The sequence below is a fragment of the Centruroides vittatus genome, unplaced genomic scaffold (assembly GCF_030686945.1).
Source record: "Centruroides vittatus isolate TY-2023 unplaced genomic scaffold, ASM3068694v2 scaffold_3315, whole genome shotgun sequence".
NCBI lineage: Eukaryota > Metazoa > Arthropoda > Arachnida > Scorpiones > Buthidae > Centruroides > Centruroides vittatus.
In genome coordinates, this window is record NW_027122703.1 from 806,817 (window position 1) to 833,591 (window position 26,775).

General features: G+C 30.0%; 2 protein-coding genes and 1 long non-coding RNA gene across 7 annotated transcripts in view; 1 reads left to right on the plus strand and 2 right to left on the minus strand.

The window, feature by feature from the left end:
• The first annotated feature begins 292 nt into the window (after window positions 1-292).
• Window positions 293-14,393, plus strand: LOC136988541 (grainyhead-like protein 1 homolog). 3 transcript variants are annotated; one of them, XM_067286411.1, is made up of 17 exons: window positions 293-999; window positions 8,099-8,353; window positions 8,550-9,423; window positions 9,501-9,661; window positions 9,830-9,921; window positions 9,991-10,067; window positions 10,596-10,707; window positions 10,887-10,981; window positions 11,055-11,111; window positions 11,832-11,933; window positions 12,401-12,467; window positions 12,559-12,692; window positions 12,767-12,834; window positions 12,910-13,004; window positions 13,233-13,318; window positions 13,391-13,455; window positions 13,535-14,393. In XM_067286411.1, exons 1-17 carry the CDS (start codon window positions 872-874, stop codon window positions 13,647-13,649), a joined length of 2,583 nt encoding a protein of 860 aa, XP_067142512.1. In that variant the 5' UTR covers window positions 293-871; the 3' UTR covers window positions 13,650-14,393. The 3 variants fall into 3 exon arrangements, with proteins under 3 accessions (XP_067142512.1, XP_067142514.1, XP_067142513.1); XM_067286413.1 differs by having other exon boundaries at window positions 985-1,249; XM_067286412.1 differs by lacking the exon at window positions 293-999 and adding an exon at window positions 5,135-6,169.
• On the minus strand, window positions 6,032-17,288 carry LOC136988582 (uncharacterized). Of its 2 annotated transcripts, none has more exons than XR_010882782.1 (3): window positions 16,790-17,288; window positions 14,945-15,063; window positions 6,032-6,167 (listed from the first exon to the last, which is right to left on the minus strand). It is a non-coding gene; the product is annotated as an uncharacterized lncRNA (long non-coding RNA). The 2 variants fall into 2 exon arrangements; XR_010882781.1 differs by having other exon boundaries at window positions 15,977-17,288.
• A 692-nt stretch (window positions 17,289-17,980) lies between these two features.
• The window catches only part of LOC136988557 (KICSTOR subunit 2-like), a 29,369-nt gene continuing 20,574 nt past the window's right edge, over window positions 17,981-26,775 (minus strand). The window contains exons 6-10 of one of the 2 annotated variants that reach the window (XM_067286444.1): window positions 25,188-25,283; window positions 25,016-25,110; window positions 18,842-19,004; window positions 18,663-18,767; window positions 17,981-18,548 (exon numbers count right to left, since the gene is read on the minus strand). In XM_067286444.1, the coding sequence (XP_067142545.1) occupies window positions 18,375-18,548; window positions 18,663-18,767; window positions 18,842-19,004; window positions 25,016-25,110; window positions 25,188-25,283 (633 nt within the window). In that variant the 3' untranslated portion in view covers window positions 17,981-18,374. Of the gene's footprint in view, window positions 18,549-18,662; window positions 18,768-18,840; window positions 19,005-25,015; window positions 25,111-25,187; window positions 25,284-26,775 lie in introns of both variants that reach the window. The other variant, XM_067286446.1, reaches the window with a different exon arrangement.

Consider the following 26,775-nt stretch of genomic DNA (forward strand, 5'->3'; position numbering starts at 1 on the left):
AATAACCCGAGGCAGAAGGGGGAAATGTATACTCCACCCTAATCTCGGTAGGGAGAAGATACCCTAAGGCTAAGCGAACACAAGAGAAAATAATCAGTGAGCAGTTTTCAAACAATAATTCGTTATCTGGGAATATTTTGGCATTGAAGTGATTCATAATTAATGGACGTACACGTTGCAAAATTCGAGGAAAATGTGCCTACTTACACGAATTCGTTAGCTATTTTCCTATATGATGTCTCATGTTTATTTGTGTTAAGAGTGTGCGATTAAATAAAACACCACCAACACCACTTCGTACATAAAGTATCCGCTTTATTCTAGCCATAAAAATAAAAATAAAATAATTATATATACACATATAAATGGAGGGGAAAAAAAGTATTTGGTAAGAACGTATATATCAGTGCGGGTACCTACCTCACGAACCTGATGACGTCAGAAAGGTAGTTGTATAGATATAGTCATGTGACCGCGGTCTAATGCACTTTTCGTACGTTGGGAATAATTTCACATAAAATTCGGCGTAAACAATTTTAAAAATAATTGTATTTTTTTGATGTCAAGAAGTGAGGATGGCTTTCGACACTGGTCACAACACACAACTAGTCGAACAAAGTGGATGGGAAGTTACAACCGCCATTACTTCACCTGGAGGCTTCTTTACCTGGCGCAGAGTGTGGGATGGACCTTGTGTAGAGAGACGCATCCAGTGACTGGCGTTGTTTAACCGACGATTACTAGACAGAGAAAGGCTGCGACGTTCTATAAAGTAGTAGCTTTCCGGCCTACTTATACGTTGGCCAGTTTCCGTACTGAAACAGGTTTGTGAAAGTCATCCGGCTAGAACAGTTCTCCACACCAGCTGACAATGGAGGTCGAAAAGACAGGTTTGTCAAGTTTAGCTGGTTCCACAACTAAACCTCCTAGCCAGGACGTCGGAAAGCCGAAGACTGGATGTAGCAGTTCTACCAGCACCGGACCTGATGACACTACCAGGTATGTCAAAATTTCTCGTGTTACCGGTGTGTCTTTTCTCGACTTCGTACTACACGTGCGATGGCATGTAACGTGTGTGAGGATCCTACCGAACACCTGTGGATAACAAAATGGCGGACCCGGGCACCTGTCGAAGAACATAGCTTTGATTTTTGGATGCGGCCAACCACATGTTTTCTATCACAAATCAGATATTAAGGAGATGATAACCCTCTACCATCCAACAATTCCCATAAAAGTTATCATACAAGTAGGACCATATTTTTAAATAAATATTAACAGGAATTTTCTAAATATATATAGATAGATATATTTTTTTATCTTGTAAGAACAATATTGATAATCCGTTTAGATCACCCGCTAATTTTTCTAGTATTTAGATATAAAAATCCAAAGTAATCGGCGACAGAATTGTTCGATGACAATTTATGCTTGGTACGAACATTGTTTATTTATGTTTGATTGGTTTTTTCTCACCAACATTGACCAGTCGAGTGGAACATTCCCAGGAAACGTTTCTTTCTCGAATAGGCAATGAGAATATTTATAAGTGATTATGTTCTTGCCAACTAGTTCTGCCAAGCACCAGAATGTCGTAAAAATCAAACATATGGATAGATAATTCCACTCTATTTTCTGTTATTCTATTTAAAAAATTCGCTGCGGTGTCGAATTTTAAATATTTCAAACCCATTTAACTCCAGATGATGATGATTTTATCGTGTTTTTTCCCCGCAAAAATGCCGCCTATTGTAGAATAAAACAATGAGTTTGCATGGTCAAATCGATTTTTCTTTGTCTTTTAACGAGATAAACTATTTAATTCCCATAAACAATTTAATGTAATCCTTTGTTTATTACTTGGAGGATGTAATTTTACTTTCGGTTTTCAAATTCGCTGGTAAAAATTGCAATACTTTTTCGTAGTAATCTAACCGTCGCCGATCGATATTCCGAATACTTTCAAACTGTCTCAAGGTTAATATTATGGTTGGCGGCATTTTAAAGGCAATTATATTGTTTAAAAAATTATTTTTGAGTTACATTAAATATGTAAATTATACGTTTTTTTTTTCTAAATCAGATTTCTCGAGCGCGTTGTGTGGCATTCTACAGATTAACTCGCTCCCCTAAAAAAAGAAAAGGAGATCCAACAATACGCTGTATACATATATATAGGGCTATATTACATACTGTAATGTTATCACCACGTCTGCTGTGTGGTTTGGGGAGGAACCGATCACGTTTTTTCGTTTTCTAGTCTTCGGATTGACCCGGGGTTCAGCCAGGTTTGCCACGAAATTCGCCGAACATTTTTAGAATGGTCGAAATAATTTTTTCTGTCGTGAAATGTCACCGTCCATCGATTTATTGACAGGATGGATCGTTGACCCTCTCCATGTCACGTCCCGTGTTGTTGTTCTGCACGCAGATTTTATTTTGGTCGAACTAATTGAAGAAGGGAAAAATCATTTTTTACTTTTACGAATACACTCGACTAATAACATAATTAAACCCCCCGGTTTTAGGTTATTTTATTTTAATAAGGGTTTCACACAAAAACAGGAAAGATTTCTAGCCATAGTTTTATCAATTTTACTGTTTTTTTTTAAGTGTCTAAAAATAGTTTTTATTATTATTTATATTTAATTTTTTAAACAATCGCTTCCATAATGTACGGAATTGAAGTAAGGTTAGCTTTGCAACCAGCTAGAATAATCTATTCTTTTGTGAACAGAAAACCGGTTTCGTGAATGAACTTTTTCTTCATCTTTGTGAGTTGTGACAAGACATTGTCCTTGAGAAAGTGAGTTCTGACAGTTTTCTTGAACAGATCAATGGACTTCCTCCACTCAGACCCCTTTACGTCCGTCGCTTGTCTAATTAGAGGTCATAGAGTCACTATACAATTTACCAAGAGAAAAACCTCTAATATAAACAAAAAAAAAAAAAATTTCCGTTTTTATCGAAAAATATCTTAAAAACTTTAACATTTATCTCGTAATATTAACACGTTTTTATTTTATTTAATATAATTTGTTTTTTCTTCATCACGATCCGAAATTTTACTTCCTGATTTTGTGTTCTAAATTCCGTTTACAATAGCCATTCACGTCTGACGTTAATAAATGAAATGATTGTCTGAGATTCAATTGTATATCTAAATTCGTTGAATTTCCTTTATATTTTGGCGATTTAATTAATATATTTATGGTTTATTTTATACAAAGGAACGTATTTAGAAACCTCTCTCTCTTTCTCTCTCTCTCCTCTATTTCTCTTCACATAAACACACAGATATATATAACTTTATATGTAGGAATTTAATCGTTTCTTAACTGCAGATAATCACGAAAGAATATAAAATTAAAGTATATTTATATTTCCTTAATTATAATAACAATAATATATTGTAAACATTATTTCATATTTTTATAAATAACGATTTTTCTTTCTGCTTTGTCATCAATACAACGATGACAAGTAGGAATTTTTCTGCTTATCTTTTAAGGTACATTATAACTCGTTTAAAACAATATATATTTTAAAAATAAAATAAAATTTTCAGTGATTAAATCCTAAAATAGCTTTAATGTATTAATATTTCCTTAATAAAGGGCCGTAAAATAGACCTGTTAAACTTTGATGACTACTCAAAGAAACGTGGTTTGGTTTAGACTTAATTAATTTTAAAATATTCTTTAAAAAATAATAAAATAGAAATGATTAAATTCTTAAAAATACTCAAGAAAGATCCTGATATAAATAAATTGGACTTTATGATAACTCAAAAAGTTGAATTATTAACCTGTGTATATTTTAATTCATTTAGAAATATTCTTAAAAGTAAATAATTGTATACAGATTAGTAATTCTTAAATACTTAAAAAGTTTTAAAATACTCAAACATTTCCTTAAAAAATAGTCTTAAAAGGAATAAATTAGGGTCTGATGATTGCTCCCAGAAAGTTGATTTGACTTAAGAATACTTCAACTAATTAAAAATTAAAGATGAAAATTTAACGATTAAATTCTTAAAAAAGCTGATAAAATTTTAAAAATTTCCCTAAAAAGCTGAAAAATATTCAAAAATTTCCCTCAAAAAGTCTTTAAATTGCACTTTAATAAGTAATAACTATTTATATTCTGAAACACGTTTTAAGTAGCTTTTTCTTACATGAATTTTAAGAATATTTACAAAAATAATAATAATAATAATAATTAAAATTGATTAAGTTACGTATATATAGGCCTATATTTTTAAAAATACATTGTTTTATTCTACTATTTTTATTATTTTTCCCTCCTTAAACTTAGTCATTAAATCACAACGTAAGGCGCCTTAATTATACACATCTATGGACATAAAACGAGTGAATTTTTACTAGTAGATAATTAAAATAACAACGTTTCCACCCGTGTTTAAAATTCATCGAACGTCTTTCGATCTTCGACTTATTTGGATCCAAAAAAAAAAAAAACAAAAAAAAAAAAAAAAAAACGAGCGCTCACATATACATAACACAGTCGAACGGGTTGAATGACCTTCGCAAAGCTATAGATTTTATTTATTTATTTATTTTTTCTGCCTTCAATTTCTTTCTCTGCCTATCAGAAAGTTTCTTTTATAGTTTCAGGAAAAATCTAGAGTCTAATTCGTTGGCTAAAAAGATTATATCATCTTTGTCGACTGTCTTATTAAGGCTACGTCACACCAATTACACGAGTTACTTTTTATAGACATAACGAAATGCAAGAGTAATTTATTTCTATAAATATATCTTTTTTTTTTTCACTTAGTAATTGTCATATTTTGTATTTTTAGTTTTATATGTACAGATTACTTTATAATTTCCGGCAATTTAAAAAAGGTTTTATTGTATAAGCTTCGTTTTAACGCTACATTTGATAGAGTTGATAAAGCGCGGATTTGAACTCTTTTCCCTTAATTTTTAAGGGACTTTTAGGGAAAAAATGATGGGGAAAGTAAAAATAAATGTTTTTAAAAAAGTTTTTAAGGCTTTAGATGAGAAAATTGTTTTAGTTTAGTGTATAACTCGCACTTTTTACGCTGCTTTCATTGGCGTTGATTATGCGTAAATTTTCTCCTTTTTAAAGGGATTTTTAGGGGTGAAATCTTAGGGGAAAGCAGAAATAAGTGTTTTTTAAAGTTATTTTTGACGTTTTAGGCAAGAAAATTGCGTTTTAAAAGTGTTTTGAAAGCTGTAGAAGTGGTCAAATGGAACATATGTAACAGTGATTTAGTTAAGTTTTGCACGAATAAAGCGTAACAAAAAATTTAATTTCGAAGATAATTAATTGGTATGGATGTAGTTGAATAGACGAAGGATTGTATCGACGACATCAGAGAGACAGAGAAAGAGAAAAAAAAAATGGTTTCTTTCACTCGAATAAGAGCCAGAGTCAAAGAGAGACCGCCCTCAAATTTGATGATGTCAGAAGCAAATCTGGTGACGTGAACGTAGATAAGAACGAAGACACCGAAAGGTAAACGACCCCTAGCGGTCAGGTCGTCTTATATATACGTCACACAAACCTCGACACCAGGTCGTCATAAATTACAGAGTTGTTTTGCTTCATTAACTCGACGACCAATAGGCAAAGTCCAGCCCACGAACTTCTCTCCCGTTGGGCGAAAGACGCGCCACGTGATACTGAATGGCAGGTGGGCGTGGCCGAAGATAAGCCAGTCTAGAAAGATTTCTCCGCCAATTTTAAAAAAAAATGTTTTTTTTAAAAGAAAGAAAAAAATATATTATTTTAAAACTTTTCTATTCGACTTTTAACTGTTTATAAATGCGTTTTAATTCGTAATAACGCCCGACGAAATGGAATAATTAATTTAAAATAACCAACGATTTTGAAAATCTTCCATTAATTTATGGTAATGGATCGACGTTAGACGATCGTAAACCGGACAAAACTGTGCCCGAGTTTTATTATTATTTAATTGGTTTCAGTATTAAGAAAATATAGATTCGTTTTAAGAATTAGAAAATATTTATTTAAAAAAAAAAAAAAATGTTAGAAGGAATAAACAAATACATCGCTATTCTCAGTCGTTAGAGTGCGCTTTGCTGTCATATTTCAATGGATGCGCCCGTCATCGTTTGGATTTTTCAATGGATGAGGCCATCAACATTTTTCTGTAAGTAATTTAATATGCTTCGATTGAAAAAAAATTAAGAAATTAATGATAATAATGCGTATTTAGGACTTTAAAAAATAATTAGAAATATTTTACTGAAAGATTTTTCTACATTTAACTGTTTGATCAAACAGTTGTATTGATCAAAATGAGTCCCCGCCATTTTGATCGATAAATTGTTTTCTATATTTTATTGATCAAAATGGCGGGGCCTCATTTATATACATTTACTATAATCTATAGCTTCTATCACGCATTATTTGATACAATACAACGTTATGGTCGTTGCTACTAGTCTAGGCCCTCGTATTATTATATAGGCCTATGCTTGCGCATATCTTAAGTCTAACGTGTGAGGCCCTAGACTAACGTGGACGTGCGAGGTCCTTTTATAAAGATTTGTATAATCTAAAGCCATACTTGATGTTATATACAAGATCTAGAATTCTAACTAGTGCCGGAGTAAGAGCAAGAAAGGCATACGAGGCCCCCTTTTTTTGGTATAAATTTACGTAATCTAGTTCGTTAGATACTTGATATCGTACGAAATCAGATTTCCGAGAATTAGACGAAGAACTATTATTTTGGTGTTTGAGGCCTCCGACAAGCGCGGGGCCCTAGGCAAAAGTTTAAATTGTCCGTGTCTAAAACCGCTATTATTTCCGATGCGTAATTTAAGGTTAAAATCCTTTTTAATAGCTGTAAATGCCATTGTCATTGGAACGATGTCAGGTGAATAAACATATTTACCAGTCGCAAATGGTTTGTCTGCTGCAATGTTTGATTGTTTGAATGAAGTTGTTCCGCAATTAGATACTTTATTGTTTACTTTAGTAGAAAAATCTGCTTAGAATTAATTAAAAATTACCTCTTTTTTACTATAAATATTTATCGCTAACATTTTGATTAAAATTAGAATTTTATCCGAAGAAACTTACACCATAATTTCAAAACTAAACATATTTTAACGAGAATTAAAGTGTTTTTATATAAAAATGGACTTGGAATGGATGAGGAGGATTCTTATGAGACTAGATTTCTTGTGTGTGTGTGTGTGTGTGTAAATCATTGTGTTATATGAGAAAATATGGCACAGAATTAAAAATTACTTCAAGGAGTGTCGTTAAGGATGTTTCAATTGGTTTTCCATCAAGAGCTTTACTTATTTTTTTTTCTTCTTCTGTTTTTTAATCTTTTAAGGGGACTCCGAATTGGTTAATTAAGTTTCTGATGTGGGCAGGTAACCGATGTCACATCATCCATCAGTATAAATCATTATGCCAGTTTATACTCAGCCTCATCTAGATCGTAATACAAACATCTGTTCATAAAAAGAAGGAAAGAATATTCTAGAGATAAAAACGTCAACCGAACAATAACACCTACACATCTACTCGGTGATTTTTTAATGTCAAATTTAAAATCGAGTCAGCTATAAGCATTCTTTAAAGCAAAATTTCTATTTTCATGACAATTAAATAAGCCTTAGGCCTATTTTTTTTAACTTGAAATATATATATATATATATATATATATATATACACACTTCAATTAGCGTTAGGCCTACTTGTTGTAGGCCTACCTACCCACTTTGAACATGTGGAATTGTTTGAATTGTTTTACTCCGCGAGTAAATAATGTCCGAAGTTACATTTAAAAACGTATTATTAAAGCTGAATTAATTTAAAGAAAATGCGGGGAGAACAATTATCGAGAGTACCCCAACTCTATTATTGTGGGCAATCTCGAGATATAATCATTTCTCTTATACGGGAGAGAATGCATTATGATGAATGACATACAAATGGACGTGAAAATAACGTTTTTATATATATATTAACGTTTCAGGAAAAAAAGAAAAATATAACAATCGAACATTATTTCTCCCTCAACCCTTTTGTTTCGTTTTTTTTTCTCTTCGTCTTTTAGCAAAGAGAAATGTCTGACTGAAGAGTTCGACCAATCGGACAAAGAAAAGCCTCAGCGTATGACTGATATGCCCGAAGGGGATGATGGTTGGAGGGCTTATTATGAACATCCATTAACAGCAGCAACTACCGCCATGTTGAATATCAACGGTGCAGGCGAAGAACAAAATCCAGGAATGGGGTTATTGTTTGAATATTATAAGTTGAATCCAATTGAAAAACAAGAAAAAGTAGCCCCATTACCTTCCATTTGGAGGTATAACAGCCTCACAAGGCTCTTTTATTATCAATACGAAATGACTATTCTGTAGACATAGCTCTAGTATTACGGAAAATTTTGATTTTTTTTAAACACTGTGATTATTTTACTACACGTTTCTAATGTCTAAAAAAATAACATATGCATTGTATTATATTATCCATTTTATTTATATTAATCGTTTTTTTTATAGCACAGCTATTCCGTCAACTGCAACAAATACAATATCAGCAACGGTAGCACAAACCAGCGTGTCTGGAATTACTACATCCAGCCCAACTACAACAGAAAACACTCCCGTGTTGTATTTAAGAACTGAAACGGAAGATCAAAGCGAAAAGCAATCGACTAAAGAAGAAAATACAGAAAATTCTCCAGAAATGAGAACTTCTCCTACAGCAAATAGTGAAGGAGGAGAAGAAACTGAAAACTCACCTATTACAATAATAGTTAAACAGGAACCAATATTGGAATCCAATCCAACGTCGCCAAATCGAACAGAAATAAAATCAGAGCCATTCCTTAATTCTCCCTCTCAAACACCGATAGATTTAGTGACAAGTCCTCTAGCACCTACTGCTGTGGCAGTCACAACTCCCACCTCGACACCGAATATTTCGGAAGAGGACGTAGCAAAATCGAGCGGGAACGTTATCTCGTTAGGTGCAGCTAGCACAAGTCAACCGTACACTCAAGTTTTTGCAAACGTTACTTCGTCCCAACCCGCTTACGAAACTTTAGGATTGGCGCAATATAGTGTTTTGACAAACGCAGTAGCAATATCTGCAAGCCCACCTCCTCAATACGGTAATCAAAATTCTACTTCTTCCAGAACTGTTTATGCAGTGACAACAGGTGATTATTATCGAGATTATTATCAGACCGATCAATATCAGGCAGTTCGGCAACAACTCGGTTCTTACGCCGAGAATAATGAACTAGTTGATCGTTACATTCGACAAAATGGTACCTATAAAACGTCACTGCACGGATTAACTGTCGATCTGCCATCTCCTGATAGTGGTATCGGTGATACCACCATCACGCCGAGAGATAGTTTGCCACAAGTAGGTCTAATTTCTCTTCCATTTACTTAAACATACGGAAAAAAAGGTAATTTGATAACTATCGCTTTCTTCTGCAGATTTTCGATTACTCTGATCTCTCACAGACTTCGGCTTTACTTCAATCTACAGACCAACAGACCACAAGTCGACCTTCTAGTTCTCAATCGCAGTCTTCCAGAAGGTCTTGGCACGATTATGGAAGAAATTCAGAATCAGACAAAGTCCAGATACCCAAACTGTAATTATCATAGATCATTTATTTTCTATCAGATTTTTTTTTTTCTTTATTGCTATATGCCAGTGCGTCATTAACCTTAACGAGCAACGCCTATTTGACGTCAATTATATTACTTATAATTATCTAAAGAGTAATAATATATATAATTTTATTTTTTATTTTTTATAGCCATTCTGAATTTGGCTTCCGATATTATTTAGAAGCACCAATTTCTACAAGTCAAAGAAGAGAAGACGATCGAATTACTTACATAAATAAAGGTAATTCTTTAAGCAGCTATTGTGTATAAATGTATATTCGAAACTACAAATACATATGTATATAAACAGGTCAGTTCTATGGTATCACTTTGGAATACGTACCTGATCCAGAGAGACCCGTAGGATTGAAAAGCACAACAGTAAAGGTAAAAACAATATATTAAATATATTTCCTTAAGAATTTAAATATGGAAATTCACTATTTAAAAAAGCAAATATTTACACGTACGTAAAAAAACAAAATTTGAAACCGGTTTGAAATAAAATTTACAATTTTTTAAAATATATATATATATAAATGAATTTAAATAAGAATGTATAGTTATAATATATTAAAAATTATATATTGTGAATTTTATGCGGATTACACTGTAACTAACAATCAGTTTGGAGGTCCTGGAGCCACCACGTGGCCTTTTGTGGCTTCTAATAAGGCTTATAACAATATGTAATTGTAAAAGTTTAGTTTTGCTATGATAAAAGTATGTGTTATAACTGTTTTTCAATAAGACGTATACATAAATTGTGTTTATATACCCTTATGCAACCTGCTACACATAAGAGATTGGCGTGTGGCCTTCCTATGGTCTAGTTAGTGAAATTAATTAACAGTGTGATCCGTACAAAATTAGGCACTATTCTGTATATAATAAAGCATTAAAATTATATTTCAGTCGATGGTAATGTTGATTTTTCGGGAAGAAAAGTCAGCAGAAGAAGAACTTAAAGCCTGGCAGTTTTGGCATAGCCGACAACATAGTGTCAAACAAAGGATCCTAGATGCAGGTTATTATATTATATAGTGGTATTTAACACTTTTATAAGGAAAGCGGTCCTTTTTTAACACATACTCTCTCTCTATTTTTATTGCTTCCATTAAAACTTTAAAGAGGTGAGTTAGTTGAAATTACAGCAAACTGAATTAATTTTATGTATCTGAAGCTTCATAAAGATTCATTTTATAGATACGAAAAATAGTTCGGGTATCGTTGGCCAAATTGAAGAAATTACTCATAACGCAATCGCATTTTTTTGGAATCCTTTAGAAGGTCCTGCTAAGGTAAAATACATTTATTTGGTACAATACGTTGCGAGTATTAAACTCCAAAATTAATGTTTACGTCTGTTTTCAGATTAATGTTGCTGTCCAATGTTTAAGCACAGATTTCAGCAATCAGAAGGGTGTGAAGGTAAGTGTTTTTGTTAATGTATTTCTCACAATTAATGGGTTTTTAGGTGTTAAAATTTAAGTCGACACATTGAAGAATCTCGGTGAAATGTTTGACAATACTTCTATTGTTAGTTTAGCACTTTACCAATCATACGGATCAGGAGTGGATTGAATTCTTGAGATTTTGGAACGTTGTTTTCTGTTGATTTTCGCTCATTTTAGTCAGCAATGCTCTTGATTTGCGAAAATAGAAAGAAAATATATGAAATTTAAATTTTATTATGTAAATATATTATTATTTCAGTCTACTTTAGTGAAAACTGAAAGCTTGCGCTTTCATAATTCTAGATATTAGATTTTTACATTAAAACTTAACCATTAACGCAAAAAAATATAACGATAGAAACTTCAAAAACAAGAAGAAAAAAAAGTTTTAATACAGCGCTAGTATATTTATAGTTTTCAGTTTATCTGTTTACAGGGGGGAGGAAAGTCATTTTGTCGACACGTGGAAGGGGACCTGTGTCTCTTGGCATAACGAACAGGGTCAGCGACCCTTCCCGTAGGCCACGTGACATTTGCACGTGCAGGAATGTCCTGCCCTCCTTCATCTAGTCGCCTTCTGCCGATACCTCCCTCTGTCACAGACGAAGGGGAAAATGCATTAAAGTAAGAGCCCTTCAGGGCTCTTTCCTCTCCTCATCCAAACAGTTCTGATGAATTGTTTTCTTATCTTTAGGGACTCCCTCTTCATCTTCAAATCGACACAGTAGATGATTACAGAGAAGAAAGTCTACCTATTCATCGGGGATATTGTCAAATCAAAGTATTCTGTGATAAGGTATGACTATAAATAAATAAATAAAAAAAATCGTTCATCATTAAATCTACATCTATTGATTTTTTATGACTTAAAAGCAAATTCTTGCAGATTTTTTTCTGTTTTTACTTAATTTATTCGGTCATTTTAACCGCGATAACCGAACGTGACGTTTGTGTCACGTTTATATCACGATCCAATTGGATCGTGACTTTCACCCGTGATAATGAGTTATTTTCTCAAGAAAGAATTGTTTAGAATTCGGTAATTAGGAGGCGTCTAAAGAAATGAAATCGGGATAATCACGAATCGAGAGAAAAGTGAAATTTTTCGAAAGAAAAATTGCACTTTCTCTTCTCTCCCTCGATGATATTTATAAAGCACAGTTTAGGAACAATTTATTGTTAGATACAATTTGTTTCAAGTCTTTCAAAGAATATAGCTGTAGATTCACTTATATATATATATAATAAATTTTCTTATTAAAGGGAGCTGAAAGGAAAACTCGTGACGAAGAAAGACGAGCGGCTAAAAGAAAAATGACTGCTAGTGGAAGTAAGGACAGAAAGCAATAAATTACTACCTTAGAAAAGGAAATACCTTTACGGACAGTTTAATAATTGAATTATAATTAAATATTTTTCAGGCAGTCGAAAGAAGATCGAAGAAATGTATCATCCACCCTGCGATCGTTCAGAATTCTACTCTATGAGCGATCTTCTCAAACCACCTTTGTTGTTTACACCCAGCGAAGATCTGGATAAAGTGGGGATTATTAAAGTATATTGTGGTCTATTAAATTCCACGCGATCAAATAAAATCTTCTTTTTTTTAAAAAAAAAACATCTTTACAGGTTCATACCGTGGAGACGAACTTCTATTCGACTCAGTCAGCAGTTACAGAAGAAGCACCCGCAGCCATGTTAGTCAATTAACATTTTTATATTCGGAAATTTTAATTAAATATGTCGTTAGTAATTATATATTTTGTATGCAGAATTGATAGACGCGATGTCTCGGACACAAGACAATCGAACGAAGTTACTTTTCCGATACCAATTAAAAGAGTGAAGATGTATCCTACAGACAGAGGTTAGTCAACTTTACATAAAAATACATGAATTATATCGACTAAAACAATAATTTTAAGAATTTATTCTAATTACATATTACCTACGACTTTAAAACTAATAAATTATTATCTTTATAGCATCGTTAACAATAATATAAATTGATTTTTCTTAAGTGTAACCTCTTTAGTGCTATATGAAATTAACGACGATATCGAAACGTGTATAATAACTTATATTATATTGACAGTATTGCTATACGCAAGAAGAGAAAATGAAGATATTTATCATCCTCTTCACTTAGTCCCTCCCAATTTGGCGGGTCTAGCAACAGCTGTAAGTAATTTGGCTTTTCCCCCCTCTACTCAAAATATAAGTGAATGTAATTATTGTTAAATCTTAAAACAGATCGAGAATAAATATCTCATCAGTGCAAAAAATATTCGAAACATATACAAGAGATGCAAAAAAGGGTAAGATATTCTTAACGATTTTAATGCAAATTATAGAAAAAAGACATATATTAAAAATTAAAATTAAATCTTTAATCAGAATTACGGTTCAAATGGATGATGAAATCATCAAGCATTATTTCAACGAGGACACGTTTTTAATCGAAGTATCGAAAATTGACGATTGCTATGACATCACTTTAGTGGAACTTTAGAGGGAGAAAAACGCAAAAAAAAAATAATAATTTCCCTATCGGTGGTTAAACATTATTATTTTTAATGTATATAGTTTTTAATAAGTGTTTTTGCGAAACGAAAACGAAATTCGGGAACTCGATGTTTATAATTTAAGAACAGAACATAAAAAGCCCACAAATAAATAAATGAAAAAGAGGAAAAATTAGAAAGAAAAAAAAAAAAAACACACAACACTCGACGGTTCCTCTACAAAAAAAAAAAAAAAACGGAACTAGGACTGGTCACGAAGCAAATACTCTTAATTCCTCGACAATTTTTTTTAAGTTTTGGTGTTTGTCTTTTGTCATAATGTCTTATTTTTACACCTTTAACGAAATATTTTTTTAAAAATCATTTATATAAATAAATTTTTTTTTAATATAAAAAGAATGCTAGTTTATCTAGTCTAAAAAAATGGAGGCTTTTGTGTGTAACTAAAATACCGATAAAGTATTCTTCCGATACTTAAAAAAAACTATTATAATGACTTACCGATTATCAAAAAATCGCCCAGCTATTGTATTTTATTCTTTCCAAGACCATCTAACTTTTGTATTTTCTTAACTATCCTTTATATAAATATATATATATTTTAATTTTTTTTAAAATCGTGCCGTTAGTTATTCGTTTTATATATTGTTATATATTTTGTATGCCAAAACGTTAATGAGTTTGGTGGAAGTTTGTAATAATAATAAAAAAAATCAATTGTTCATTTTTAATCCGTGTTCTTGTCAATTCTAACAAAATAACTTGCGTGTGTGTGTGTGTTTGTATGTCCGTTTGAGACTAACTGTTTAGTTTGTGGATAAGGTCCATACCCTAGATTACGAGCAAATTATAATTTAGTGAAGTGTAAATGTTTTGGGATCTATTTTGAGGATTGACACCATCTCTGGTTTGGAAATGGGAACTTCCCTTTCCTGATGGGACTCGTTTGACTACTTTATGAAAACTGGAGGCACTTTTTCTCCTGACTCAATTATCATAATTACTCGCCATTAATCTCAATAAGATGATTATCCTCCCCGACGTACTTTTCCTATTATGTATGCACAGATACAAAATTATAAGGTAGATGATGATGTTTTTTATGTATCAAAATCAAAACTTACTTTCTTTTTATGTAGTTTTTTTTTTATTAAAAAAAAAGAAAATTTATAAGACACTCGTGGTATGTAAGAGTAAAAAGTGAAGTTTGTAATGTTTATAAAACGGTAATTCTGATTATATATAAAACTCTAGTAAGTAAATTTAATTAAAAATACATTACTTCGGATTAAAGGTGTATTATCCACACGTTTCTGAACTTAAAGTTGGAATACTTCTCGAATTTAGGGTATACTTTTTCAATCTTCGAGCCTGTATGCAATAAAAACTTTGCAGTGTTTCCTGTTTAAAATAGATTAAAATAATTTATTAGAGTAATAAAAACGTTAAAAACAATATTTAATTCCAATTATTATCGAATTTTTCCCGAAAAATCCTCTTTTAAATGTGTGGGTGAGCCTTAAAATCGAAGTAAGACAGGTGTATAAAGACCCGAAGTACTGTTCTGTGTTAGTTTTTTTTTTCTACGAAATTCGTGCGAAATCGCTAAAATTAAAACCGGATATATTAATCTGTAAAAAAATTTTATTATTCTCGGAATATTTTAGAAGGGTTTGTTATTATTTCTTGGAGAATAAACACACGAAAAGTTGGATTTTCCGGAGTAATCGGAGGCGGTCATCAACGCTATTGGAGGATGAGAAAGAAAATGCGGGCATTTTGGGTGGTGTGAAAGATCTCGCATTGTCACGGAAATATTTAAATGACAAAAGTGGGTGGGACCGACGTTCTTAAAACAGTTTTACGTTGTAACAAATAGGTCAGTGACGTCACCGTCCACGTGAAGTGGAAGAAATTAGAATAAAGATAAGATATAGGATTTTAGTTTCATGATTCAGGTATATAAGGAATACGAGAATCGACAAGATCTAACATGGAAATAATAAACAAAACAGACACGAAGTCTCCAAGACATAAAATTTATATGATGCCTTATATCTTACCTTACCCTACATTGCTGATTTTATACAGATAACACGCACTCGTTTTACCTCGGTCTTTTTAAAATTGCTGCTTTTGATTAATCGATCGACATTCTATTTGATTTCTAACTATAATCTACGTGTATTTAATTATATAAAAATTGTAATTTCTGAAGGGATTTTCGGTGTTTAACTTAAAGAATTGTATAACTTTAGAAATACGTTTTTCTTTTTAAACTGTAAATTACAAGGGAAAATCAGATATTACATACCCATGTGATTCAATATCTATTCATAGAAGTAGTATTAAAGTATTTAGATCATCAGATTTGGTTGAATAATTAACATATATAACTTATATATATAAAAAGTTTTCACTTTTAAAAATTTATAGGATTTTTTTAAGTTATTGTGTTCGTTTGAAGATATTAAATACAATGAGAACAGGATATATAATTATCTTTGTGTATTGTGCAATTCATAATACGAAATCATAAGATAAGAATATCCTGTATGTCGTGGAAACCCCTTTTTTTTTCTTCTGCTTTTATAAAGAAAGTCTGTGATATATAAGCGTGATACTGTTTATATCACATTTACATATAAACAATAGAAGTGTAATTACAAAACCAAATAAAATCGTACTTTCTCCTTTGCAAAGTGACTATAAAATGTAAATAAAAACTCGCTAATGCTTTCATTTGTTGTTTCCAAATGATAATATATGGTAAATGATTTATTTCTGTAAAGTAAATTAGCTTCTACATGATAATTTCCGGATGTTATTCATCAAACTTCAGTATGAACTATACAAGACATGAATTTTATGTTCTTACTTTGCATTAGAAAGTAATAATGTAACATAGTTCTACCTAAAATTCATATCTTGGACCTTAAATAATTCAATCAAGGAATCAGAAATTATACTTTGCATACATTTTCAACATTATTTATTTTATCAATTTCTTCTATGTCATAAATTAGGGCCTAAAGTTGAAGAATAAAGAATGTTTTTAGAATATAATTTTGGTTCCTTGATTGATTTTTGTTTAATAACTAATTTATAACTCGAATTTAACACTTACCAATACATTTTTAAACCGTTTAGTATCAGAACTGTAAAATTTGAATAAGATGAAACTTTCGGTTAATTAGGGCCCAGAGCAAATTAATGCACTTCTTTCTTGGGCTTAAGGCCCCCTAGTCATGACCATTAAGAGAAGGCCGCCATTTGTGTCTAACTGGCCTTGAGGTAATTCCAAACATTATATGGTGAAACCTCGATAAGTGGCCACTCTTAGAACCAACAATTTTATGACTAGTTATCTTAGGAGTTATGGCTTAAATGAATTGAATAAGATTGTTAGCTGTAGGCTATAAAACATGAAACCTGTGAATTTGCTTGTGTCTATTCTTTTATTATCAAAACATGTACTTATTAGAATAAATTTTATTATTCTAATAAATGCCTACTTGTCGCAATTAGTGATTAATGGTTGCCGAAAAAAGTGGCTAGATGGCAATGGTTGCAAGTCCAAGAACATTGTCACAAGCATAAATTTTGCGGCAAGTGATTTATATGATAAAAAAATTTTTAATTTGGAGTGTTATAAATTAAAAAAAGTCTTGACATCGCTATGAGATCAATAACTTCATTAGTACTTAGGAAACTACGACGTAGTCATACTTAATTCATATTTAGTATCTTGTAAAATGTATCCCTATAGATAAATGCTTTTCCAATGAAATGGTGAAATTTTTACCCTTTTTACATACCAAATTTATGTAAAATAGGCCCAGTTTTTATTAAATTTTTATATTATTTGAGTTGAACAAGTTAGAACGTAGGATTTAACACTAAGAGGAGCCTTGCTTCTTCCTCCTAAAACAATAAATATGGATTGTTCATTATTATTTGGAGGAGGAAGAAGGGCCTCTTGTATTGGTAGTATAGGGCCATGTGTTTAGAAACCTGACCTCAATTAAAAGATATTTAAATGAAAAATATTTCTATCTTCAGCTTATCATAACCCATTTAATAGATTGGAATAATGAAGATATAAATAAAAAAAGTTTCTTCTCAATTGTTTGGTTTATTTATCAGTATGGTTCCAAGTTTTGTGAACTTTTATAATGGATGAAATAAAGAATTTTATATGAATTTTAATAAAAATTACTTCATTTTCATTAAAACAATTAAGTTTTCTCCTTAAAATATTTAGAATTTTAAGAAGATTACTGTTAAACGTACATCAGATTGAAAGAAGTTTATTCAAATAAAGTAATGACGACGATGGCGATGATATAATAAAAACAATCTGAAAAGGAAAAATGTAAATAGGACTATAAAAAGATATACAAATAGTCATTATTATAATGATTTGTCTTTCATTTTTAAATAGACACTATTTACATTTTTCGAAAATCAGAAGCAAAAAAAATATAGAAATGGGATATAAAATTTTCATTTATTAAAAACTTAATAGGTGCAAAATATTATTCTAAAATTTTATATCTTCAATTTTCTACATTTTTTAATATAGAAAAATAAATAATTTAAAAGCTATTAACAATCTATGTAAGAATTTCTTTCCTTTTTTTATATTATACAGTTAATTTATGTAGTATTTTTACCAATAACAAACATTATAATTAATCACAGTTCGACAATTATTTTGAACCTGGTTTCAAACTTGCAAACACTTTATTGCCTCTAAGTTGCATGCATAGTTCGTGTAAGAAGCCGGTAATGTGGCCTTCTTTTTCTGTACGTTTATTTTCCAATATGACTACCACGGTCATGTAAGGGTCGACTTTAGCTAAGAAGTAAGTAGTCTGTACATTCTGAAAACAAAAAAAGGTTTTGTTCTAAATTAGTATATTGGCCATTAATTGGATTTGTTAAGATTGATATCGAAACGGATCTCAAAGAGTGACTTACGAGCAATAAAAACTTACTTTGTCGTAGAAACAGACGACGTCGTCGGCAATACGAGTGTCCCACGCTTTGTCGTTCATAATCATGACGACGCAAGGCCAGTGAGAATTTGGTTGTTCCAAAAACAAAAACAAAAAAATAAATTATTACTAAAACCTGTTTTTAATTTTACAACGTTAAAATTAGAGTCGATACTCACTATCGGATAACAGAGGATGGCAGGATAAGAATCTAATCCTTTTGGAGGTTCGTAATTTTTTGCGGGGTATTGATAACCGTGGCCTTTATAAGATTCTAAATTAAGAGTGTTTAATACTAAAGCCACACACAAAGCATCCACTCTCTTCTGAAAAGTTACAATCCTTAAAATAGAAAAACAAAATTAATCAGAATATTAAGATACAATAGCAATATTTTGAACTAATATAATGGATTTTTAATTGTTGCACAATAATTTTCTGCAAAGTCATTTAGGTAGTTTATTAATTAAACTTTTAATCCAAATATTTAAAAAAAAAACTGCAGAATCAGTATATTAATTCTAATTACTCTTGTTTGAGCAATTAACTCACTACTACATAAAAGCACTACTTATAACATCAGAAAAACAAAAATATACAAGGTACTCTTACGTTAATAACATTAATTTACTACAATATAATATCTTTTATAAATTACGATTCCAATTACAGTAGAGTCTCTACGATCCGTCACGTGAAATTCTCATCTTATCACTTGTCAACGTATGCAACAGAGAGAGACTGATGTACGTACATATATACCGTCAGTCGCTAATTGTTTGTTGCACGTGCAATCGGCAAAACAGTCAGAATTGGGATTAATATGATAAAATAACCTGTAAACCAAGTGCTTTTTTTTACCGTACACTTTGTCATACATACAAAATCCAGTAATTTGACACCTTCCAGTTCAACGTACGTGTATTATAGAAAGACACTACCATATTTCCAAAATAGTACGTCAGAAGCACGAATAATTATAAATAACAAACTTTGAAGATGATGTTAATATACAGATTGATATGAACATTATATGCTGTGCACTGAATAATTTTCACTTAATTAGAGATAAAAATCTGAAATTTACTATAATTAATTTATATTTTTTCAGATAAAAGTATATAAATATTTAGAGTATGTTATAAAAATAATGAGGTTGCTTAAATGCATTTCAAATTACAAAATAATTAGTAAATTGTCTCTAAACTCATCAATAAATTTAAAATATTATTTATTTCTTATACGTGTACATATATATATAAATATTTCAAAGATTTAATATATTTATAAATTTGAATGCATATAAAATGAATTTTTTGTTTTTCATTATTAATTAGTAATTTATCTATGTAACTTGCTTTAAATATTCGATTTTTTCCAGTGACAATTAACATATAATATAGATAGATGATGGTGATAATTTGCAAATCAAAATACAAAACAAATGGTAATTTGTCATAAAAATTACTAAATTTGATAGCTACTATATTCTTATTAAAATTGAAATTTATAACTAATTTTCTTTGTTATTCTTATCATCATACTTTCTAGTTTTTTTTGTTTTTATTGATTAATAAAATTCCTTGGGATTTATTAATTAGATTGATAACCTTGTATATAGTAGAAAAACTGGAACTATCAGAAATTATACAGTAAATATAAGATAATTATTTGGCAAATATTACGGATTGACTCGAGAAACAGATGGAAGGTAAATATAAATTTATTGCTGCAGATAAAAACAAGGAGTTGGTTACAAAAACGTGTGACACAAATTATTCCGCATTCTGTAAGCCATTATGTGTGCAATTAATGAGTAAAAAGTATCGTTTAATTCGTGTAAGACATGTTCAGAAATCTAAATTTATTCAAAATGTCTGATTTATACCATTGAATTAACATACGTGCGATTAAATGAAACTAATGTTTAATATTTCTGTTTCTTTATAAAAATGTAGCACAATTTATCTTTCTTATATTTTAATACATGTAATCAGAGTAAATCTGAAAATGTTTCAAAGTAGAGAAGTGTAAAAAATCAAAATTTTTGTTTAAGTATTCATTAATTTATACAAAATTCAGTCTCAACATTAATGCAATTTCTATAGAAAAAAAAATCCAGCAATGAGTTGCTCAACTTTCCCGGCAACATTTGGTGGCTTCGTCTGTTATCACATTTTATAAAAAATACTTTTTATATTTTTAACTATTATAAAATGGTAAAAATCTTAATTTCGAAGGTAGAGATGGGTTTTATAAAAAAATTTAAATGCTAATAATGAGTAAAATCATCATTAAGTCCAATCCTATTGGAGATACGTGCAGTCCCCTTTATCTCCTCACCTCTCCACCTGTAATCACCAAAATTTAATAGCATCAATCCCCCTAATAAACAAACCTCCCTGCAAAATTTCAGACATTTTCCATATAAAACACAGGAGTTATTAAGCTTCAAAGAGGGCAAACAAAATTGTGTTCCTATGTACATACAAACATCCATACATAGAGAAAAACCCCCAAATTCTTTTGCATTTCTTGGCATTTCAAAGTGTCCATTTCATTAAAAAAAAATGTAAAAATCTTGGGGTCATACTTTCCCTTTGTTATATATATAACAGCCAGGAAAGTAATTACTAGTTTTTATATTTTATTTAACAAGTTAGCAATATAAAAAGCTGTTTGTAGCAATTTATTATTCACTTAATATATATTAAAAAAAATTGTATTGAAGTAAAAATAGACTAAAAGCTTTGTTATCCTACTTTTTTGCTTTAACAAGCATTCATTATGCTATTTTTTGATATAAAATGTCTATAATTTGAATTAAGCCAGTAATTAAATTTATTTTGAATCTAATCTGTTTCTAATAGCATCGTCTCATAGAAACATTATTATTTAGATGGAATATATGCTATAACGTGGTGATATTGCTAAATATTTTCACATGATTTTACTCATATTAAAGATAAACGTAGATTTTTATTTGTTGTTAGTTAATTAATCTTTTAAAATATTAACAATCTTCATTCCCTATTAGTGTCTTTTACTGTATATTTTAAAATATATATTAGTCAACAATATATTTTCTTGTTAATATTAGAAATAAATTATGAATTTATTCCAGACTATCTACAGTTATAAATGTCATAAGAAATGTTTCCTTCAAATAAATTAAGTTTTTTTTTCCAAAGAATGTGGGTCAGTTCTAAAATATATACAAAATATTTCTTAGATATTTTGAGAAATCTCAGTTTCAGAATAAATTATTAGCATTTTACAGATTATAACTAGTAACTAGAAATGTAACTATTAAGTAGTTATATTTGTGTAGTTACACTTTACTAGTAAAGTGTAACTACACAAATATAATAAAAAAGTGAATACCAGATATTTAGCTTCCCTACTTACAAACGTTCAGACTTACAAACAATTCAACCTGTCTAAAGTTTAAATTTTATGCAAATTCTAAAGTTCTCTTGCTCCTTGTGGGGTGACATTAAAGTCAGTCTTTGGCCAGAAATAAATAATTAATGTGGGCTTATTTCTATTGCATATCATCGTTTTCATTTTCACGTGAATTCCGAGTTTCTATTGCCATTCACGATATGGCATTGGAGTTGGTAACACTGGAGTAACAGCATTTTATCACCGAGTTTTTAAAGATGAAATGTTTTCAGTCATTTTCAATAAAATATTTATTATTATTAAATATATCAAGATTTTTATTTTGGTCAATATATTGAAATCCTGAGGACTTATAAACATAGGAAAGAATGTCTCAGAAAATATTCACGTTCTTGTAATTAACTCCCAAAGATTTTTAAAATAACTTTAGCCATTTATATTTATTTACAACTTCCAAATTTTTTGTGGTAATTTCTTATTACTCTTCATCTTATTAATAATAATATGAAATTTTTTTAAGATATAAATGGTACACAGAAAATGTGTTCAATAATTTATAAAGAATTAATCCTTTCTATAAATTAATAATGTAAACTAAAGTCGTAGAAACAGAACTTGTAAGTAGATCCCAAGAATTTTTCAGTTTTCTAACAATGTGATTGAAATGCCCACTTCTACAATGATAATTAAACTTAAATTTATAAAAATTTAATTAACTATTAAACTCTATAATTAAGATTAAATAAAAAATATCTGTTTGATATTCAAACTTTTCCCTTAATTTCCAAGTACTGTACAGGTATACCTCACTTTATAATGCTTTATTAATATGGCTGTTTTCAATTATATTCATGTTTACTATTTTCAGTGTTTGCCTTACTCTTTATTTATTATTTTCACTTTCTCATATTTTTTTAGTGCAAGTGATATAGCACACTTAATAAGTTATATGCATCGGCAGGTGAATAAAGATTAAGGTAATATTTGCTTTATGGTAGTGCGTAATCTGCTGTATTAGTGAGGTATGACGATCTTCAGGAATAATGCTTGTGAATGATTGACCTTAATTTTAGCATGTTAATAAGGACGTTACATCAATATCTTTGTTCCCAATTCAGATTTTTACGATAAATCTCATAGGTCTATGTTGGTCAACACATAAACCATCTTCAATAAATTGCTCAACTGTCATTGAGTGAATGATTGGATCTTACAGATTTGCAGTTATTCATTCATTCTGAATAAAATATTAAGTTTAAGATCTGTATATTAACAATTCATAACACGTTTTTATTGTTTCTCAAACAACTGTACATACACAATTGAGAAATTATTTAAAAAAACATGAACTAGTACAGATTATTTTATTCTGCATGTTAATTCATAAAACACTTAACTAAATTTATCAGATTACGGTATGTTTAAATATGGTTATTAAAATAACTAACAATCAAATGACGGTTTGGCATTAAAGATTGTTATTTAATTTTTAAACTGTTATAGAATAATAAGTTTTCAATTTTAATACTGGGGAATGAACCTATAACTTTCAAACATGTCCAATTTCTTGAGCTTTTTTCACAGATTTATTAAGACATAAATAACTCTAATATAAAAACAGGACAATACAAGTATGTATTTTTAATGTCCAAGTTATGTTGATACCATTAATAATCTATAATTTGACTAGTATATTAACTTATTTACAATTCTAATTTAAAGGATAACAAAAATGACAAATTGTTATCTGATTAGTCCTATTAATGTGCCAGTTACCAAAGATCTTACACATTTATAGATTATAATGCAAATTTCTCTAAATAAGATAATATGAGAATAAGAGAAGAGCATCTCAGTTTTATAAATTCTGTTTCTAATTTGTTTACCCCCAAATATAATACAAAACTTTAAAACTATGGATTATACACTATAATGCTCGATTTACGTGAATTTTATTTATATGCTTTCATAGTAATGTGATGTATGCTGAAATAATACTTGTATGCATTATTTTTCCTATCACCCTTTACACTTGATTTTACCATAGTTTTAATGTTAAAACATTAACTAGCCATTAAACATTAAATTTTAAGTTAAAATAATTTGTATTAAAATCTACATAACATCGTATTAAAAGTTGTTCAATACACTGCATTAAAAGTGATGAATTATATTTATAGTGTCTTTCAAAAACTTCATATTATTTATTTTACATACTCAAAGAATATAATAATATAATAAAATTTTCAATTACTACAACAATCTGTGTACTTATTATATAAATCAGGTATCACTGATAAACCAATGGCAAAGATAGTAAAGCCTCAGCTTGCCGCTCTATTAGTCTATGCTTGAGTCTAAATCAGAACTTACTTTCATGAGTTAAAAACACCAATGATCTACTTCACATCTCTGTTCTTTTATACAAAAACAGAGACCATTGACACATAGAATACTTCTTTGTATCCACGTTATCTTAGCAAACAGTTAAAAAAAAGATTTCAGTAAAAGATACGGATTTAATATCCCTATTCTATTAAAATACATCATGTTTTTCGCATTTTAATGGGCTATATTTTCTGAAAATGGTAAAAATAATGCACCAATTGAACTGTTTTACATCAACTGTGATGTATTCATCAATATATAACAAATTCAATGTCTTATATTTTTACACTCTTCCTTCTTTTAGTGTATTTGAAGAATGAAGTGGCCCAAAACAATTTTTAAATTAAAAGATTTTAATTATATAAAATATAGATCATTGGACAGAGGATACAATTTAGAACATTACAGTATACTTACGACTTGTGCACTACAAACACTAAATGAAGGAAGAGTGTAAAATTCATTTTATGGTTATTGTTAAAGAAACATTTTATAATTCAGTATAACAATAAGATCCTAATATAAAAGTATAAAATATAATACAAAACATAATTACTTACTTTTGATAATAATCTATGTAGGCACGAGAACAAAGATTTTTCATTTCATTGGGAGTTGTTTGTTGAGACAGAATTTTATGAAAATATAAGGAAAACTAGCATATAAACAAAAATTATTATTATTATTAAAGATAAAATACTACATAAATAAAACTTGCTAATAAATGTTTACCTTTGCTACAAGAGCAGCTTTTAATTTGCACAACCATTGATAAAGAGGGGGAACAGCAACTGGCCGAAACACACTGTGTGAACTTACTTTTTTACCCTAAGTAAACATTTATAAATTACTTTTAATGTTTAAAAAGCTAAAAAAATTAATAATTAAATATGAAGCTGTGTGTTAGTTAACAGATCTTTAAAAAATGAAAAAAATGTCTAGGATATCGTTCTGTCTTATGAATCTTAATAAAATCATTTTCATATTTAATAAATTCTATTTTCTTCAGTATTTTAAGCTTTTCTTGAAATCAGAATTATCAAAAAAAAATTTTTCCTGCAAAATTTTGAATAAAATACGCTCATTGATAAAAAAGTTACACACCGAGAAAAAAGTGTTGGAAATGAATGAAATTTTATTAGAGATGACAACCTGCAAAAAGCATCATCGGTAGCACAGGCAGTGGCGTAGTGTAGGGGCGGCCCGCCCCGGGCAACAGAATTTCACAATAAATACACAATACACAATAATGATGATTGTTCTTTGCCGAAAAGTTCTTTAGAATTACTGTATATTTTAGTCTTTTGAATTGAGATACCTAAATAAGGGGGTGGCTGACACCCATGCTACACCACTGAGCACAGTATCATGTATCATGATTGGTGAGTGGAGTGGATGAATTTTTCTTATGTGCACAATCATGACATCAGAAAGCAAGTATCATTTTTAGATGCATGCAAATGGTTGGGCATGGGAACAATTTTTAAACAAACACTTAGCTAGCCGCTTATAAACTGGAAGTACCCACCATCTGTACATTCCATTTCATTGCTACGAACATGTCAATTAGTTTGAGACTTGTCATACTAGTGATTCTATACAAAGTGTTAACACCTATGTCTTGTTGCTTCTTATTGCATTAGTGCACTTATTTGAGAGATTCTTCCTTAGTTTTCAAAAGATTATCTATAAGTCCATAATTTACACATGGCTTCCATAAAAACTATGGAAAATCCATATTGGTTGGAATCTGCTTTATTAGTTCAAACAATGATGATGATAATAAGTATAGGAAATCCTCATTAGTTCAAAATTCAAGAATGTAATGATGTAAATTATTAACATAATGACATATGACTATATATACAGAATGCTATTTTCATTAATTAATAATCAATAATAATAATAATAATATAAATAAACCACAGGTAAATAGCATGTGTCCAGTGAGAACCTCACTGGTTGCCAGATATGTTTTATAAAAACTAAAGCAGAATTCCTTACAATGTAGCTCAAATTATATTTAAAGTGGCCAGTAAAGTAGTAAGTCACCTAAATGTAGTAGCCTAGAGCTCTACAAATATCTCAATCTGCTACTTGTAGTCTAATCTCAAAATTCAGCCATACTTTATGAGATAAAGGATAAAAGGGTAGTGAATGGGTAGATGACATCCAAAAATGTGTTACTGTAAAAGCAAAGTCATATTGACCAGGTTAGAGTTGTTCTTGGACAAGTGTTCTCTTATAGCATGGAGGCACTTCTATCTAAACAAACGAGTTAACACATGCATATCACAGTTTGGACAGAATTTCAAAGTAG